Source organism: Microtus ochrogaster, chromosome 8 (genome assembly GCF_000317375.1).
Source record: "Microtus ochrogaster isolate Prairie Vole_2 chromosome 8, MicOch1.0, whole genome shotgun sequence".
Taxonomy (NCBI): Eukaryota; Metazoa; Chordata; class Mammalia; order Rodentia; family Cricetidae; genus Microtus; species Microtus ochrogaster.
This window is the reverse complement of record NC_022015.1, coordinates 27,073,425-27,093,177: the sequence shown is the minus strand read 5'-3', so window position 1 is coordinate 27,093,177 and position 19,753 is coordinate 27,073,425. Positions and strand designations below refer to the sequence as shown.

The window sequence follows — 19,753 nt, the reverse complement described above, 5'->3', positions numbered from 1 at the left end:
CACCTATGTTCTAAGCTATGAGCCCAAGCAGTTTGTTTATTACTTAACCAATGAAATCAACAGATTGATATATGACACTCCCACATCAAACCACCATCCATCCTCCTTCCTCCTTGGAGGTATTAGCATGCCTTGAGCAAAAGCCTGCCCCTCCTGCTACTCTGCATCAGCCTCCTCTCATATCCCGGTGCCAAGAGAGGAGACTGCAAAGTCCCACGAGCAAGCTTGAGTGCTCCCTGCAGGACCTGCATCTGCTTGTCTAGTGGCTGTCTTTCTGGCTGAGCGCCCACTCTTACCAGGTGCAATTACCTGGTTCCCAGTTAGATGCTGTGGTTATAGGGTTCACTGATCCAGACCACTCCAGCTAATACACACATAGAGGTATAATGGCAATAGGGAATAGGAGGTCAAAGGTAGTCCGGGACCACTTAGAGTAACAGCAGAGAGAGGACCTTCAGGATGCCCTGAGATGACACATCCCTTGCAGTTGAATTTAGAAACTGATGTTTCTGCTAATGGTCCAGAGACATCATCACAAGCGTCAGCTGCTATATATTTAAGATGGAGGCAGTTGAACAATGGCCTGGCTTTTGGGGGAGTGGGGAGTTCATGACCACCGGATGCAAATAAGGAGAAAACTCCATGGGTTAGACTTAAATGAGCCTGCTTCACTCACTGGAGTCCCTTTGGTAGATTAAAAGCATATATATCGGTTTTAAGGAGGTGGGAAGCTGTGCTCTGACTCCCAAATATGATGTCTACTGGAATGAGTATTTTAGAGAGCCGAAAGTTCTTCTCCAGTCTCTCAACCTCCTAACAAGATTTAATCTAGTGCATGTATCAATGACCAAAACACAAGTTCTACACGTGAGACCTGACCTGCACTGGGGCTATTCCTGCAGCTGTCCCTTGTGGGCTCTTGAGACCACTTTTCCTGGATATCATTTTCTGCCTTGGACATCTGGCTGGCAGAGACCTGGTGTTGTGTGAGTCTTTATAAGTGGTTGGTGTAAGGCACTTTGTTGTTGTATGCTGTGATCCAGGGCACCTCAGTCATCACAGCTCCAGGATCTGTGTATCTCCTGAACACTGACTACGAAAGCATATAAGAGTGGCTTTCTCTATCGAGTCAGTGTGCATGGTGGTATCTTATAGCCCCTGGAGGTAAAATATCCAGAGAAATGCCCACCCTGTTCTCCTGCTGTACTGAGAACCTGTGTAAATCGGTAGTGCCCTAGTCTGGCCACATATGTCCCTTCTTGACTGATCTGGATGCTGTATTGCTGAGGCCCTTCCTATCCTATTTCCATTAGGCTTCTCCTATTGAGGGCCCTGGTTTGCTTCAGGGTTCCCTGTTCTGTCTTAAGGTCTGCTGCTAAGTATGGGTAGGTCAGGAGCCAGGATGATGGAGCAGCATACACTACCAACCCCACAGCCACTAGCTGGCAGGCCTGGCCAGCCACACAGCAACCCTGCCTGGTCTCATTGGGGTTAGCCCTGTGTGCTTAGGACATGAGTTGCTGCTAACTTGCCTAGAGCTTCTGGCCATGCCATTCCACTGAACTGTCTCCTGGAAGCTTTTGCATAATAGACACAGTGAAATGACAGTGGCTTTGTGTATGGTGTGCAGAATTTTGGTACAGTGAGATTGATAAAGTTATAAGTAGATCCTGCATGACGGTCCAATCTCCTTCCCAGACAAGGATATAACATCAGTAGAAGCAGATTTGTTACTGCTGGGCAAAATCTGTTGGTGTCTGTACTCGGCTCAATAGAATTGAGGGTAGGCAGGTTGCCTAGAGATAGAGCCCCAACATACCAAGCAAGACCATGAAAGGTTTCTGGTGGTGCTCTGTTTGAAGGAAATGTGTACCGCCAAAGCCTCTCCATATATAGACTCAGAAAAAACACAAAAATCACAAGACCTGGCATAGATGCTGCTTTTTCCCATTTCCCTTACGACAGTAGAGCTTGCAGTAGTGAGGTACCAACTCGAGAGAGTCATGGTCTGGCCAAAATGTCCCAGACAGGCTCCTCGGTTAGAACAGCTGGTCCCCAGGTGGGGGCACTATTGGGGAAGATTGCAAAAGCTTTAGGACATAAGGATTTGCTGACATATACAGGGTCATAGAGGTTGGGAACAAGATCTAAATGTTGCTTGGTTTTGGGCTGAAGTTCTCACTATTCCTAGTCAGTGAAAGTATGAGGAAGTTGTTTCCCAAGCTCCTGTGGTCTAACACCACTGAGCCCCTGATGCTTCCCATTGTGATGCCCCTCAAATCATAAAACAAACAGAATAAACCCTTGTTTCCATAGGTATTTAGCCAAAACTACAAGAAAATGAATATAGGGTATGATTGAAGAACCTGAAATCCAACCTTCCCAGTGTATGGGATAAAAGACCATGCGTACTGCCTGCCTATGCAGTAGACACTTGAGGAAACAGAATGTGAATCACCTAACTTTCATCGTTCCGGTGATACCCATTCTTTTTTTTTTCCCTGCCCCAACACATAAATATTTCGGGGCCCTTCTCCCTAGCATGGCTTTCTAGGCCATGTTTCAGAATTCACAAAAGAGTCACTATCAGCAGGGTACCCACAGAAGTCACAAAAGATACATGGTTAAGAAGTGACCCAAAATAGAAGTTGTATTCTGCTCTCTGGAATTGCTTTAGCCCTTTCAAGTCACAAGTGAAACATTTAACTCACACTGATTACATTAGAACAGCTAGATAGACAGACAGACAAAAAGGAAAAGAGAGGGACTGGGAAAGGCAGATACTCAATGGATGCGGATATTGACCCATTATACTTCATAAGTCTGTAAGTAAATGTATTGATCCAGATGTGGATGGTCTTTGTCAGCAGGCAGGCAGAGACTGTATCCCTGATAATTAGTTGGTTTTTGTATATTTTTCTGAGAGTCTCTAATGAAAGGAAGCCATGTAGGAAGGCTGACTGTTATAGGCTATTTTCTGCCTACGATATTTTATAATTAAACATAATTGGTGATTTTTGGAGGAAAGGTTTATAAACATGTTTCCATACAATTTAGCGAAATGCAGCTTTATTGTATGCGGGGATGTCTGCACTCCAGAAACAAGGCCTAGAAGCTGCCACACATTCAACACTTGGGCCTGAGACCAGGAGGAACGCTTTCTGTGTTTTGCACAGAACACAGGTTCACCCATAGTGAACAGGAATCGAAAGCAGCCAACTAGACTCCTCTGGGCTGGACCCCAAATTCATAAAGGTGATTTGGAGGGACCCTATGCCCTAATGTTGCTGCTTTTCACAGTGAGCTGTATGACCCAGCTTTGCCTACTATGGGCTGTTCTCAGATACACAGGGGAAAGCATGCCGTAGAAACTGGGACCTTGTTGGCAGGTCACCAGTGACACACTTGAGAAAGCAGAGTTGTGGCTCTCCTAACTTTCATGACTCAGGGGACAGCTACTACTGTCCCCTTCCTTACCAAATAATCATTTAAGGACCTGTTTCATTTACCGCAGTTGCTCCCGCCTCCAGTGGAGCTGTTCCCTTTAGGCACATCAGTGTGGGGAGATGGTAACTCAAGAAGAGTCACGGTTCTATTTAAAGCAGGCATCTTTTTTTTTAAAACTTACAGAATATTGAGAAAGAAAGTTTAGATTTTATATCTAAGCCTATTAAATAGACATCAGAGAGAAAGTGTTTTCTCCATTCCCACTCCTGGCCTTCATTGTGCTTTCCCTGGTCATTGTATCTCTCCAGAGGTATCCCATGCAAAGAAGGATTTGCTATGAGGAAGCCTCATTTTGCTTTATCTGCTTAACAATATAGTTGCAAGACAAGTGCACATTTACTCAGCAACACCTGTCTATTTAAGCTGCTGCAAATCACAGATGCATAAACGTCTTTCCCTGGTCCCTGGTTGGTGGACAAAGATGTCTGGGGAATTGGATGTCACACTGTAGGAACAGCATGTGCCACACATCTGTAGATCCATCTCTTCCTCATCTTGACAAAGGCATGATGCTCTGCCTGCCGCATCTGCGCTCTCTATAACACATGGATCAACATCAGTATCTGTAATAACAGGAATAAAGCAATGCCTAGTGGGTATCAGGTGCTCTATGCATGACTATTTTCTTGTTACCTGTTTTAATATTTGATATTTACATAAATATTGTTATTGTGTATAGTAGCTATAATTAAATACATGCATTCTACAGTATATATTCTAGTTCTATATTTGCTATGTAAGACCCAATGATAGAGTATCTATGTATAGTATCTAGTATTCACTCATTATATTATCATCTCACCTAGATTTTATAGAAGAGGCTGTGAGTTTAAATGGTAGAGCTGGGATTTGAACTCAGGTACCATGGGTCAAGCCCAAATTTAAGATGTCCCATCCCTTGCTCTGCTGAGAATGATAAGAAAGATAATAGGACTTCCCAAGAGCAGCACTAGGCACAGTCCCTTTGTCACTAATACATAGTAACAGTGTATGCAAATGAAGTCAAATTCATGGTAACACTGTATACAAACAGAGCTCCTAAACTACAGTTCAGAGTTAAGGATGCTGACCGTTCGCTAACGCGTAGCTATACCAACTATCCACTATTCCCTGAAGCCCTGCTGTAGCCCACTAGCCAGAAGAGCAATGGGGTAGCCATTAGGCACCTGAGAGGCAGCAGCATCAGATGTTTTGGATCAACTCTCATTTTATTTTGAATAGAAACAAAAGTACTTTCTGGAAACAGCAAGGAGCAACAAGAAGCACAAGGAACTCTTCCTCCTTCCCCAGTGGGACAGAAGCCCATTCAACACCTCCCTCCTGATGGAGACAGTTCACCAAGCAATGATGGGCAGTCTAGCATCTTTTCTGAGTCCCAAGAGAGACAGCACCCGTACTTCCTGACACCCAGAGTCCCTTTGCCTGTGTTTCTTTGCCCTATACAAGTTACATGTGCCTCTCCACAGGAAGATGATACTGCTCAGATAGAGAAAAAGTTCCCCAAAGGTAAGGAGTGAGGGTGGCCATTCCCGGGCTCTTTCTTGATGCACATAAAGAAAAAAGCTCAGTGCCTTTCTGGGATGGTTCACACAGCTGGCATTGTAGTAGTGTTGGGGGCACAGGGAGAAGGAGCAGGACTTCCAAGTAGACATAGTGCATAGGCTTAGGCTCAGAAGACTGCCAGGAACATGGCAGACTCTGTGACTGAGCTTTGGAAGGTCTGGGGAGCTGGGGCAGCTGCCCTGAATGTAGCATGCCCCCCCCAGCTGCCCAGGCCCCCAGTAACTGTCTGGCATGGATAATAACTAAGGGGTACAGTCCCCGACACATAACTACCACTTTACATGACCTCCTTGGGCCCCACAGTGTCCACAGGCAAGCAGCCTGTCTCCATTTCCACAGAGGAAATAACCAAGTGGGACCCAGGAATCCTATCCCTGTAGGTCAAGCTGCTGACCACTCCTAGGTGCTGTAGTGAACAGTTCTGTGTGAAAAGACAGGCGGACATGACAGAGAATGAACTCTGGTCCCTAGTACCATCAGGAGAGAATCTGGACTTCTGATTGTTCCGAAGATTTTTTTTTTCTTAAAGAACGTGGAACAAGACAGAAGGACATATATGATATCATATGGTTTGGGGTGATAAAAGTTAAAGTGATTATGGTTATTGATCAAAGTAATGTTACTGGGAGTTGGTTCTTATGTTTTGAACCATCAGTCGGTGGCAGAAGCAATTATTATAAACACCTGTCATGACTGGGTGCTGAGGTCAATCCTCTCCGCAGTGGAGAAGGCACAGTGGATGTTGAATACTGTGGGACCTGAGAACGCCCGCACTCAGAGATGGTCAGGGCAGAGGTGTCTCTGTCCAGGATGATGCTAAGCCGGAACTTGAGATGTCAATGTTATTAGAGTCTTGAGATGAGACTTCAGGAAAAGACACACAGAGGGGTGGAGGGAAAAGTGCACATAGCCAGAGCTCCAGGGAGGCCTGGGCTGCTTTGGAGAATTGTGAGAGGCCCAGGAGGCCAACACCAGAGCCAGGGGCTTCTGACTCTTCAAGGACCCTGTGGTTTAAGTTGGAAGAGGCAGCCTCTACACCCACTGCAAGATTCTGGACTGCAGGCAAGGCCAAGACTTTGAAAGAGAAGAATCTCAGTGGGATTTATATTCCAGGTGACTGTCCCATGAGCTACATATGGACAGATAAGAGAGGGGCCAGGCTGGGACTGAGAACCAAGCAGGAAAGAGAAAGGAGGTTTCTAAGGCAGGAGAAGCCACAGGAGTGGAGACATACTATATCTGGGAACAGATGCCATGAGCTTTGAGGAGACAGCATGCCCGGACCAGCCCCCAGAGTTACCATTTTTCACATGGGGATGAAGGAGGAAAAAGATGCAAAGACCCTGGTTTCTCTGTGAGCTGGGGAAGAGGTGTTCACAGGGAGACACAAGAACCGTGCACTAGAGAAAGGGTCTCATTTTGGAAGAGAGGGTGCTGGCTAGTCACTAGACTTGAGGTCAGCTGGGCTACTGATTAGGCCTAAGGAGAAAGTGGGACAGTGAGGGAATCCTCTAGACGGAACAAGGGAAAGTGCTTGAAGGCTGGGAGGATGGTCTAAACTAAGCAGTGTGATATTGGCAGAGAGTCACGTGACATGGGTGGTAAGAGCCAAGGGAGCCTGGGTCATCTGGAGGGCAGAAGGGTGTGGGGAAGCTGAATAGAGAAGGATCCAGCCAGAGAGAATACAGCTATAAATAATGGTAGGAGGGCCGTGGATGAAATGTCTCTGGTGTCCAGGAAAGCCTCCTCCTAGCCGCCTTGCCTCTCCCAGAAGAACCACCCCTTTCCAGGCCCTATCCCTGGTGCTGTGAATACATGCAAATTAAGTAGTAGATGGTACAGTGTGGTTAAGGCATGATCCTAAACCCACCTTATGATTAGGCTGCAGAATGTAGGCAGCAGGAATGCATCCTGTCTTAAGAAGGGAAGGAGGGGCCCTGACAGTCAGGACTCAGCCTGGAGACGAGGATTCATGAGGCAGAACCAAAGGCACTTAGTGGAGATCAGAGGCCATTTGGGGCAAGAAGATGCTGGGTTAGGACAAAGAAGGAGTTAAGTAAGGCTGGTGGGGCTGAGAAGGTGCGGTGGAGAGTTTGGGAGTTCGGGGGGGGGGCTGGCGGGCTACGGTGATAGAAGGGAACTATCCTTGCATTTGCCGTCAAGGCTGAGTCAGGAAGTAACCTGGGACAGATATTCATTCCGTTCTTCTCACCCCAGAAATGGCCTCAGCTGGGCTGCTAAGGGGTCAACTCATATTTCGACTCTTTCCACAAGAGGAAACCAAAAGGGCCCCAGGAAAGGGGCCCCACCAGCTTTGAGAGAGAAACCCCTGATTACTTATGTGAAGCCAGTGGTCGACTCTGGAAAACTAAGGGGAGGGCTACATAATTGAACAGCATCCCTGGTCATTATATCATTAGCGTGGCAAACACAAGACAGATTAATATGCTGTCTTGAAACAAGTGAACTGTAATAATTACACGCTTAACATGAAATCCAGACTAAAATAGTCTCCCCTCCTCCTGAGCAAAGGCATTCTGAACCCTGCAGTCTAAGAAACACCTCCCTGGCCTAACTAGCCAGTTGTGGACTTGGGCTGACTGCCCCGGTGACAAAGGCAGCCGTGGAGGTCTGTGATGAGACGGGATCCCATGAGCTTAACAAGGCTCCTGAATAACTCACTGGCATCTCTCTTTTCTAAACTGCCTTGTGTGTCTTCTTCTTGTGTCTGGGAGCGGGGCGGGAGAGCCGCTGGGTGCCCTCTAAATGGGCTGTGAATCTGCCTTCCTAGATTACACCTGCTGCGACTTGGTTGTAAAGCTAAAGGAATACAAGAAGCACGAGGACCTCCTTGCCACCCCTGAGCCCTCACCAGCAACACCCTCTCCAACAGCCGCAGAGGAACCACGGAGCTCTGACCCGTTGGAAGGGAGTTCTGAGCCTCGGCACCTGCTGTCAAGCTCCATGACCTTGCAGGTAAAAGGCCATCAGCTCCTCCCCGTCCTGCTGGACTCTCTCCCAGGGGAGACTTCTCCTGGGGAGTGTGGCATGCACCTTGACCTCACTTCTGCCTGTGACTGCAAGTCTCCCTGTCTGTGTCATTGGCCTCTCCCTAACCCTTTCCCACCTCCCTTCTGCTGATTGCCTCCTGGAGACAAGGACACAGGTAGCTCTGCCAGGTAAGAATGAGGACTATGGGTACTAGCAACCATGACCACAGCAATGAAAGAGTGCCCAGAGGTCACGTGGATCACTTCACATTGGATTTTCAAAAAAATCCCTATCAGATGAGGGTCTCTATACACCCCGTAGTAAGATGAGGGTGCACAGTCTTTAAGAGATTCCCAAATCATGCAACCGTGAGTTGAAAGACATGAAAGATTTTTCTTTTAGTTCCTCCTCTGATTATAGAAGTAACATACATATATCGATTAAAGGTATAACATTTAAGAAAAAGCCTGGGATAAAACCGGACTCTCTGAACATAGTGGACAATGAGGACTACTGAGAACTCAAGAACAATGGCAATGGGTTTCTGCTCCTACTGCATGTACTGGCTTTGTGGGAGCCTAGGCAGTTTGGATGCTCAACTTACTAGACCTGGATGGAGGTGGGGGTTCCTTGGACTTCCCACAGGGCAGGGAACCCTGACTGCTCTTCGGGCTGAGTGGGGGGGACTTAATTGGGGGAGGGGAAGGGAAATGGGAGGCGGTGGCGGGGAAGAGACAGAAATCTTTAATAAATAAATAAATAAAAAAGAGGGTGCATGACCTCAGAGAAAATTGCCACCACTAGCATTCTGCATAGCCAGATGTACTTTGGGGGGAGGCCCTGGCCGTGGGGTGCACCTCTCCCTGGATGAGAAGAAAGCTCCATTGGCTCACCGCTGCAGCCCTGAACCTTGATGAGCCTGCGATAAACATCCAGGGTAGTCCCCAAATCCTGAACCACTAAGATGTCTGCAGAGGCATGGACAATGAAGCAGCAACCACACTTGGGCCAGCAGCCCATTCTCGGGGCCTTTATCTCCAGCCTTGACCCTTCCCCAAAGCTTCTGCACATTTAGTGACTGGTGCATCAGACACTTGGTAGCTGATGGCTCACATTGCCAAAGAGACTCCTTGATCAGTGCAGCTGCCAGGGGCCCATGCATGATGTGGATGGAGCTCAGAGTGTGTTCCTCTCTGAGCCTCCAGTGGCAGGAAGGGGACCAGGACCAAGGAGCACTTCTAGCCTGGCAGTATACCCAGCGAACCTGTGCTGAGCCCCTGCTGTAGGCAGACCCAGGACAGTGCCTGTGAGACATACGAAGTTATTGAGATGTGGCATGTGTCGTCTTCTACAGCTTAGCATAGAGACAGCCATGTGGGACTCACTCTTGCATGAGGCAGCTTTGAGGGTACCACGATGCTCTGGTTGGCCTTGAAGACCCAGTAAAACCTACTGGGAGTGGCTGCCGTTGGCACGCTTTCTAATAGAAGGATTTGAGCAGAGACATTCAAGGGCTCGGGAGTTGGTACAACGAACGGCAGCAGGGGATAACTGTGAGGTGTATACTACTGAGCACCAGCACAGTGTCCACTAAGCTACCCTGAGCCCTGTTGCTTATATCTGTCCAATAGGAACAAAGACGACTGACTTCCAGAATCCATGTGGGGACTCACAAAGAGAACGGGTACAAGTGACTTCCCCAGCATCTGCCATGGCAGCTCTGCAATGGTGCTTTGTGCAGGGAGCACAGAGGGAGAGACTGCTGTGGAGACGGGGGGATTCTGATCTTTCCTGGGATGCTCACAGAATCCCTGTGTCTCACGAAGACACCTACCCTTTTCTACCCAGGAGAAGCAGTTCCCATAAGCCACAGATAGGACTTCTGAAAAGCCATTTTCCATGCCAGGAGGACCATGCATGTGCTCCTTAAGACTCCCCCTCTCCCAGCAGAAATGAGTATGCAACTGTCTAGCACCTGCATTCCAATCCCACCCATCTCTCTTAGAATGCAGAACCCTCAGATTTGGGTTCCTCAGCAGCGAGTGGTTTGGCAGCGTGAATTCACGTGGGCAGATGTTGGCCGTTGGTAGTCAGTGACTTCAATGCTAGTTATTGCTTGGTCCTGCTGCAGTGGGGTCTGTGCTGCTGGCTGGAACTGACCTCCAGCAGCTTGTCATCAATGTTCCCGTACCATCTTTACACATAGGCATGTGGAGGGGGGATGATGACATGGATTTACACTGTGGCTTTTGCCCGCTGAGGGTTGTGTTCTTGATTGGCTCCCGCTGAGTACATGGAATGGATGTGTTGTTTCCTGGTCTCCCTTCTCTCAAAAAAAATAAAATCTGAAATTTGTTCTTGGTCCCAATTAGGAAGCGCTGGAATTCCGTAGACCTCAGTTCATTTCTCGCTCACAAGAACGGCTGCAGAAACTTAAGCACATGGTACAGCAAAGGAAAGCGCAGCAAAAGGAAAACCTGGGGCAGAAGCAGAGCCTACTTCCTGTCCGTGCCCACAAGAAGCAGTTCACCGTTCCCCATCCTCTTAGTGGTAAGCTACAGGTGGCTCAGGAGGCCTGAGTAGCGAGGGGAAGGGGGCAGGTATTCTCAGGCCTGGAGCCTGCACTGAAGGTTCAAATGATGATCTCAATGATCTCAAATTATACCACTGGCATGTGCAGACCTCAGCATCCTGAAGCCTTCTCTGGGAGCCAGCTCATTGGGAGAGGTTACATATGGGCATGCAACTCAGCAGAAATCACTTGGATCGCAGATCTGCCATTCCAGCTGGGAAAGGAGCCGCATCACTGCGGGAGCCAGGATAGCAAGTTCAAATTCTTGACTCCTAACGGATGTTTGCGAGCAATCTCCTCTGCCCTTTATAGATTGCAAAACAGACCTTGGGGCGAGAAGTTGACTCCAGCTTGTCTGCATCAACATTTGTCATCTTGAGACCTCTTCCTGCTATGAGCTCAGAGGAAGGATGGCCAGCTTGCCCAGCACTGCGAAGGCCAGGGTTGAGTCGACCCTGAGAGGCAGGGCACTCTCTTCAGAGCAGGAGTTAGCAGGGACCTTTACTGGGGCCAGCACTATGTGTGTGTGTGGGGGGGAGGGGGTTGGGAACATGACTGTGAGCAAGGCTGACCTCAGTCTTCTTCATGGACCTCATAAACAGGCCCTTGAACTAGCAAGAATAACAAGAGATGAAGGAAAAGACTGGAACATCAGAGCACTTACGAAGGGGCTGCCAACCCAAATCTTAAAATCTGGAGGCTTGGAGAAGCCTTTGGTTTATGGCTGTGAATGCAGGAATGAGGTCTCTAGGAAAATGTTTTGGACCCCGGGAGGTGAAATCATGAGTGTGGTTCTGAGTAAAAGTCCTCTGGGGGAAATAACCATCTTCAATAAAGTGCAGCTTAGCAAGTTTACCAAGCTCTCGGGAGGAGGGAGATGCAGGAGACAGAGAAGCGGGCCTCTGTAATAGGTTCCTATTAGACTCATCTGTGCGTAGACTGGCTTCTTCCCGCCCTCCAGAGCACTTCAGGAGAACTGTCTAGAGACCCCAGCAAGGGCGCCCTTGAATACATTGTTGTTAGGCAAGGGATCTGGCAGGTTACCTGCTGCTTCCATCCCGTGACACATTCCAGGATGATGAGAAATGAAGACAGCCAGAGAGATGTGCAAAGGGCTGGCCCACTGCACACTGGGTGTCTAGCTAGTGTTCCAAGCTAGGTGCTGGCACGGGCTTAATCTAGATGTGTTCTCTAGGGGACCATTAAGTCTCTAGCTCAACAAAGAGCAGCTGTTTTAGGCACAGCTGTCTCAAGGCGCTGAGAAGACCAAATGGCAGCTACAGTGGGAGTAACTCCTTGGCACATTCACACACACAAAGCACGAAAGATTTTACTTGGTCAAAGTATTAGGCTACCAACACGGATGTCAACTGTGATAATCACAGCACGCGCATGCGCACACACACACACAGACACACATACAGGATGGCACTGGAGAATCTCCATGTTCAGCCTACAGTGTGTGCAGGAAGAAGCAAAGACCTGTGGCTTTAGAGACCTTATTTAGTATGGCGATGTACTCATTCAACTTTACATCACTGTAACAAATAATCTGAGACAAATTAGCTTACAAGGAGAAAAGGGTTGATTCAGGCTCAGTTTTTGAAGTTTCAGTATCATCAGTAAGCACCATTGCCTTTCGGCGTACAGCAAGGCAGGAGCGCATCACGGTGAGATGTACAAAGTGGAGCAAAGATGCTCATCGCCCAGCAGCCAGGAAGCAAAGGAGAGAAGAGACCAAGATCCCACAGTGTCTTTCAAGGGCACATCTCCAATGACCTGGAAATGCCCACTTTACCCCATCTCTTAAAGTCTGTGCTACCTTCCTGCAGCTCCAAGATGGGGGCTGGGCCTTTCACACACAGGAAGATATACTAAAGATCCAAATCATAGCAGGGTGGGTGTGGCTTTGGGTGTCCTATGTGAGGGGACATAGCTTTTATATACCTACGTTACTTTCTTGCCATGCTGTAAGAAATTGCTACATATATTCCTAAAACTCTTTCAGAGTTCTGGGAACCAGGGGTCAAAATAAAGGCACCTGCAGGGCCAGTCTTGTCTGGAGGCTCAGAGCAAAAAGCACACCACATCCTCTCTCCCAGCTTTGGTGGCTTCTGGCCATCCCTGGTGCTTCTTGGCTCATGCATGGTCCCCTGCAGCCTGCCTTTGTCTTTACACGACCTTCTTCCTATGTCTGTGTGCCTTTGAATCCAATTTCCTCTTCTCATACTGAGCTGAAGTCCATCCATCCAGTGTGACCACATATTAACTTGATTATATCTGCAAGGACCAGATTTCCAGTGACAAGGTCAAAAGAAGGTCACAGTCACAGTTTTCGGAATTTGGACATGAATGTATCTTTTTGTGTATATGTATGTGGGGAGGGGACAACTCTGATTGCAACATTAGTCAGTTTTGATGTTTTTCCCAAACAAATCTAAGTTCATGTGCCTCTAAATGAACATTTTAAAACTGTATATAATAAAAGGGGCCCAGTCTAGATGCATAGTATTAAATAACCAGTCACCTTTTTATTCCCCAAATTCCAAGACAGTTCTGGCCACTGGAATGCTCTTGGGGGGACTTGACCAGCACGGATTTTACGGCGATTCCAACTGTCCCTGTGGTAGGGACGTGTTGAGGAGAGCTTTATTTCTGTGTTTGTTTGTGTTAGGTCAGATCAGACAAGTCCTGAAACCAGAGCCTTGTGTAAGCTCAGGCTAGCGAGAGGGAAGGTTTAAGGCCCCATTAAACAAGTCTACAGTATGCATCTTGTCTTCAGCCTGTCTGCTGGCAAGATGATAAAAGCAAAATGCAGATGTTTCCTTACATGCTAAATTAGTTCATAAATCATGTGTGCGAATGAGCCCTGGCTGCAGTGTTGAGACGTCTGATGGAAGGAAGGCTCAGGTTTGCTTTTCCATGCCGGGGTAGCTGCCTCTGATCAGAAGCAGTCTTGGCTCAGGGACAGACCCGAGAGCTTCAGGTGGTGGGAGCTCTGGCACCTGACAAGGCTGGGAGAGGCAAGACCCTGGGTGTGCAAGAGCAATGACAGAAGGGACCAGGGGCCAGCTGTTTCGTGTTGCCTGATAAGTTCTAAGCAGTCTTAGAGGCTTGCGGACAGATTGCAGCGTGTGTGTGTGTGTGTGTGTGTGTGTGTGTGTGTGTGTGTGTGTGTGTGTGCGCGCGCGCCCCGCGCACATGTGCACACATATGGGGGTGTAAGTGCTAATTAGGGCTAAGGGTCTCTGTTTGAAGGGCAGGGGAAGTTTTATGAGCAGTTTGGGGTGACAGAGGGCTCATGAAGTAGCTTTATAAACTCCTGGCTCCGGTCCCCAGCTCCTGGTGGGGAGCTTCCCATTGCATGGAGGTGAATGGACACCAAACAGGTGGGTTCTGGTACAGGGTGGGTGGGAGGAAAGCACGAGAATGAGAAGTGATGGGAGATGCTCAGTGTAACTATGGAGATGGGATTAAGGGAGATGGGAGGGCCAGGAATCAGCTCAAGCAAAAGTGACCATAGGGAGGCTAAATGGTACAGCCACTAAATTCGGTCTTGTGCAGGGGTCAGAAGATGGAGTAGCTTGCTGTGTGGAGGGGCTGAGGGCCAGACGCAGTAAAGGCAGGGGCTAGGGACGGTCCTGGGGCGTAAGGAGGTAGGAAAGGTTCTTAGGTGGAAATGTAAGTAACAGGTGGCAATTACTGAGCTATGTAAGAAAAACTGAGATGATAAATACTCTAGCCTGTGGGCTTCTGTCTTCCTCCCAGGTCAGCGCTCTATCAACTCCCTGGGGTCACCTGGAACAATAAGCAAGGCTTCCCCATCAGCTCTTTGCAGGATCACGAGAAAATTGAGTCATGCATAGAATCTTAGGTAGACTGAGCCTTGTACAAAAGCTAGCCATGACCTAAGGGTTGAGTGTTTTTGGAATTAGCTTTTGCTTCTTCCTTTCAAACAGAACCCCAAAGTAGCCTGACTGTATATGGGAAACATCAAGTATAGCCACACGGGCACCTGCGATTAGCAGGGTTTGTACCTGGAACAGGTGGGTGGTGGTCCTTGCCATTCCCTATTGACACATTCAGGACTTCATCCTGTTCAAAGCTCCCCATGCTTGACCTTGACCAGCTTCCACTGGAGTCTCGGACTCTCCCTGGGTCGCGCCCCCATCCTGTTCAGATCTTTCCCACCACATCTCTGCCACCTTCTCCCTAGTTAGTTTCAATGTCTATCCTTCTGCACTCCTGGAAGATGACAAAACACTCGCTGGAAGCAAGTCTGCCCCTTCTCTCAGTAGCATGGCACTCCGCCTGAGCTCATATCCAGCTTCTTTAAACTCTTACCCCTAAAATCTCCCCCTTGGCCCCTAATTTGGTGTATGGAGGCTTTTGCTTCTCCACTGAACTCTTTTGCAAAGATCAGCTACTACTGCTACCTCAATGCTACAGACTCAGCCTGGCAGGGCCCCAAACAGCCAGCCTGCATGGCCTGGCTACTACTTCAGCCCCTTTCTCAACCTCTTATCATTGCCTTCTTCCATGGCTCTTCCTAATTTGGTTATGTATCTGACCTTTAGGCATGCAGAAAATCCACCAGAAGCCTCTGCTTCCGCTTCAGTAAGCTCCTTTTTCCTCTATGCCCCCATTGCTGTTCAGTTCTTAAACACTTCTAAATCTCCTCCCTCCGTGCCTTCTCATTTTGGATTATCCTCTGTGGGTGTCCTGGAGGAATGTCCCCAACCAGAAAGAAACATGGGTGGCCCCATGGCACACCAAGACTCCCTGCTGGATCTCATGAATCAGACGGACTTAATCTGAATTTCATTATCCACACTTTCCAAGGTGAGCCAAGCCTTTCAAATCATGAGCCAGCAGAAGGATGGAATTCTCTAGAAGGCACTTGTAAATTTCCTTTCCCAGAAGATTGTTGACAGTGCTTGGCTGCTTTGCATTCTCAGAGCATCCAGGGGGGAGATGTGACTCAGTAGATAAGCCATAGAAGCAGATGCGATCGCCATAGCTTCTGCAGCCAGCCTAGTATCCTTTATTTCTGCCCCCATCTGATCCCAGGAATGGTTTCCCATAAAACATTGAAAGAAATATTTGTGGTCAGCTCTCCCAGTGTTAACCTCAGAGGAATTTTAAAATGTGCTTATCAGAGAAAAGTAAATTTTCCTTTATCAGCTCACAGAAGGAAAAAAAACAGGAAGCCTGAGCTACTTGAAGACTCCTGATTCAGAGCCCTCCACGGGCAGACTTAAGACCCTGCGAAGGGCTGCCCTACTGCATTGCTTTGTGCTTTTAAGAAGGGTGGGAATCTAATTCTATAGTAGAATTAGGTTTACAGGATGAGGTCATTTCCAATCACAATAATAAAAAGTCAGAGCCCTGGTCTGCCAGGGGTAGGAAAAATGGCTTTCTAAGAGATTTGCCCAATGGCCTAGGTTTTGTTTTCCAAATGACTTCCTTTGGGCTCCACAACACCGTTAAGTAATAAACTGTAAAAACTCTAAGGAAATAGTTTATTAAGTTTATCAATAGTCTGTAAGTCTCCACTTCTTATGATTCTCAGAGGGGGGAAACAAGTGGAGAGCCCTAGAATCTGAGCAAACAGTTTGATAAAGTTACTATTTGACTAGCAATGGCTGCAGTGGCTTTGAAGGCAAGGGGTGTGACTTGTGTTTGAACTTGTCATTTAAGAGCACAGGTGTTGTGTTTTAGCTTTACTCCAGCTTTGTTGGCAAAAATTATACAAACTTGTGCCGTGCACTATCCCTTCATTAAGAAGTGTACTACAAAATAATAAGATGGCTGTCATGTACACAGCCAGCACCTGCCTACTTATTCTTTTGTGGTGAGAACCATTAGATGTTTCAATGGACTCGAGGTTGAATGCTGCCTGATACTCTCTGGTCACCTCGGTGTAAAGCAGGTCTTCAGAACATTCTTCCTTTTAAATAACCCAACTTTTATCCCCTTGGCCAGCCTCTCCCAGACCCTTTTCTCCAGCCCCTGAAACCTCCACTCTAGTCTGTGCTTCTGCGGGTGCCATTGCGAAGCCCTGCAGTGTTTATCTTTCTCCAGCCTATTTATCTCATTTATTGTAAGAGTTGTCCATTTTATAATGACTTTTTCTCTTTTAAAAAAAAAACCCAAAAAATATAAAAAATAAAAATAAAGCTGAAACAGTAAATCCCTCCAAAAATGAAAATAAAATTTAGGCCATATCCCCTTCTACCCTGGTCTCATTTTCATCAGATTCCTCTGCTCATTATATATTGTTGTTATAAACAACATTTTATATATACATCTGTGTGTATAAAATATATATTATACATGATTACATATATGCACATTATATATTATACATAATGTATTACAGATTATACATTATGTATAATTGTATATTATGCATATAATATATGATATATAATATATATATATCACTACGAGCAACGCAGCAAGAACACAGGAGTGCAGATGTCTTTCCTACACACCCTTCGGTCTCCTTTGAAATGCAAGGGAATTGTCACCCCGCAGTGTGAGGGCCATATCTTTAGACAGTTCATTTAGTTCCTAAGGAGTCAGTTCCTACCAGCAGTGTGTAAGGGCCCCTCTTCTTCACCCCTCTCCTGCAGTTCAGGTAGTTCTTATTTTTCCTCATTGCAGCTATCCCAACAGAGATCAGAGGTGTCTTAGTGTGGGCTCAGTTTGTATTTCTATCTAGTTGTATATTGTGAGCATTTTTTTCCATACGTCTAATGACCACTTGAGAAATGGTTTTTGAGGTCTTTCACACATTTGAATAGCCAAGTGCTTTTCTTGATATTGGTGGAGTATTTTCCTCATATATTTTAAAAATTAACTTTTTATCGGATGTATGGTTTACAAATATCATCTCCTCCTGTCTTACAGGTTATCTCTTCATGCGGTTAATTTTTCTCTTGGATGCACAAAATGTTTTAATTAGAATCTTCTAACTAAACTTTTTGGTTCTTGTGCTTTGGCAGTCATAATCTGGAACAGTGTCATGGAGTCTTTTCCAAATGTTTTCTTAAAGTGGTTTTACTCTTCAAGGTCCTACCCTTAAGTCTTCAGTCCGTTTTGAATTGATGATGGGAGATAAGGGTTCATTTTTATACTGCACATCATAGCACCATTGATTGAAGGGACTGTCCTTTGTCCACTGTGTGTTTTAAGTGATTTTGTCAGAGATTGGTTGAACACATGTGGAGTTATTTCTGGGTTCCCTATTCTGTTCTGCAGTCTGTATGTTGGTTCTAGGCTTGAGTCCTGCTGTTTGATTACTATTGCTTTATGGTAGATAGTAAAGTCAGGTAGCATGGTGCCGCTAGTGGGTTCTTTACTTGAGGTGCCTTTGTCTAGTTAGGGATTTTTGTGGATTCATGTGAATTTTAGCAATTTTTCTTGTTTTGTGAAAATGTCATCTTGGGAATCATATAGGCATTGCATTGGATGTGTAGATCATTTTGAGTTGTAAAGGTATTTCAACAATATTCTTTAAATTCTTGAGAAAGGGATTATATTTCCTCTTATTAACTTCATTTCCAATTCCTCAGCATTTTACAGTATAAACCTTTCCTAACCTACTTAAATTTATTCTTATTTTCATTTTTGGTGAAACTATTAATATGGGAAACTTCTTGATTACTTTTCCATCTATTTCATTGATAGCATATGGAAACAATGATTATGTATGTGCTGAATCCGGTTCTTATTCCAGCAGTTTTAGCTACTATCTTTAGGAATTCCTTTATGATAAGGTCATGTCTTCTTCATACAAAGATAATCTCCCTTCTGGATTCCCCTTGTCTAGTTCTACAGACAAACGGAAGTGGCGACGGTGGCCATCCTTGCTTTGTTCCTGATCTTAGTGGGAAAACTACCACGTCTGTGGTGTTCATTTTGATGTTCACTTTGTCGTTTGTGCCCCAAAGTATGCTGAAGTATATTCTCTCTTTACTTCATATCTTAATATGTTGAATTTGGTTTTGTCTTTTATTATTACAGGATGTTGAGATTTGTCAAATAATGGTTTTTCTCTTTGGTTCTATTAACAGTGTGTAACACACACACACACACGAGGGAACAATCATACTTGACAGGTGAACAAGCCTTTAAATCACTGAGTGATACTGAGTTCATCTTACTCATTGTTCATCAAAGATTTTTGCCACGAAGTCCATCACTCAATTATGTTTGTCTAGATTGGGTGCTAAGGTAACACAGCCACTTAAAATTAATTTAAGAATTCTCTCTTCAGTTGTCTGCAAGTGCCCAGGAACCTCTATTGGAGCTCACTGAGCTCTTAGGTAGAAGCCAACAATGACGCCTTTAGGCTTCTCCTTGGTGGGATTGCCGGGCGGTGGTGGCGCATGCCTTTAATCCCAGCACTTGGGAGGCAGAGGCAGGCGGATCTCTGTGAGTTCGAGACCGGCCTGGTCTACAAGAGCTAGTTCCAGGACAGGCTCCAAAACCACAGAGAAACCCTGTCTCGAAAAACCAAAAAAAAAAAAAAAGTTTCTTCTTGAATGTCTTCATGTACTATTAGCCTGTCCTGGTTTTCTCTTTCTTCTAGACTTATTCTTGGTAGAGTTTGTCTTCTCGGGGATTTATGCCCTTCTTCAAGGGTATCTGAGTTGTAGATATAATTGTACACAGCCGTCTCTCAGGATCCTTTTGTATTTCTGTGGTATCAGTTGCAATGTCTCCCCTAATTTCTGATTTCATTCTTTTGAATGTTTTCTTTTTTTGATGTAAAGGTGTGTCAGTTTTCTTTATCTTTTCAAACCCAACTCACATTTTAAAATTAATATTCTGTGTGTGTCCTTGTGTGCACACTAGCCTCTGCATGCATGTGGGGGTAAGATGAGAACTCTGGAAATCCATTCTCCTTCCTACCTTTGCATGGATCTAGCAATGGAAATCAGGCTTTCTGGCAGGCACCCTTACCGGCTGAGCAATCTCATCAGCTTTCAAACCCAACCGTTCACTATTTCAGTCCTTTGTGTGTTTCCAATCTTTATTTCACTTGTTTCTGCTTTCATTGTTGTCAGTTCCTCCTCCTTCTAACTTTGGTCTTAGTGAGTTCTTAATTTC

The 19,753-nt window shown here is 46.2% G+C and overlaps 1 protein-coding gene across 2 annotated transcripts in view; it reads left to right on the top strand.

The window, feature by feature from the left end:
- Nucleotides 1-19,753, top strand: part of C8H10orf90 (chromosome 8 C10orf90 homolog) — a 220,696-nt gene that overhangs the window by 184,207 nt on the left and 16,736 nt on the right. The window contains exons 5-7 of one of the 2 annotated variants that reach the window (XM_026781036.1): nucleotides 4,729-5,013; nucleotides 7,862-8,046; nucleotides 10,434-10,611. In XM_026781036.1, coding sequence (XP_026636837.1) covers nucleotides 4,729-5,013; nucleotides 7,862-8,046; nucleotides 10,434-10,611 — 648 coding nt within the window. The remainder of the gene's footprint in view (nucleotides 1-4,728; nucleotides 5,014-7,861; nucleotides 8,047-10,433; nucleotides 10,612-19,753) is intronic. The other variant, XM_026781037.1, reaches the window with a different exon arrangement.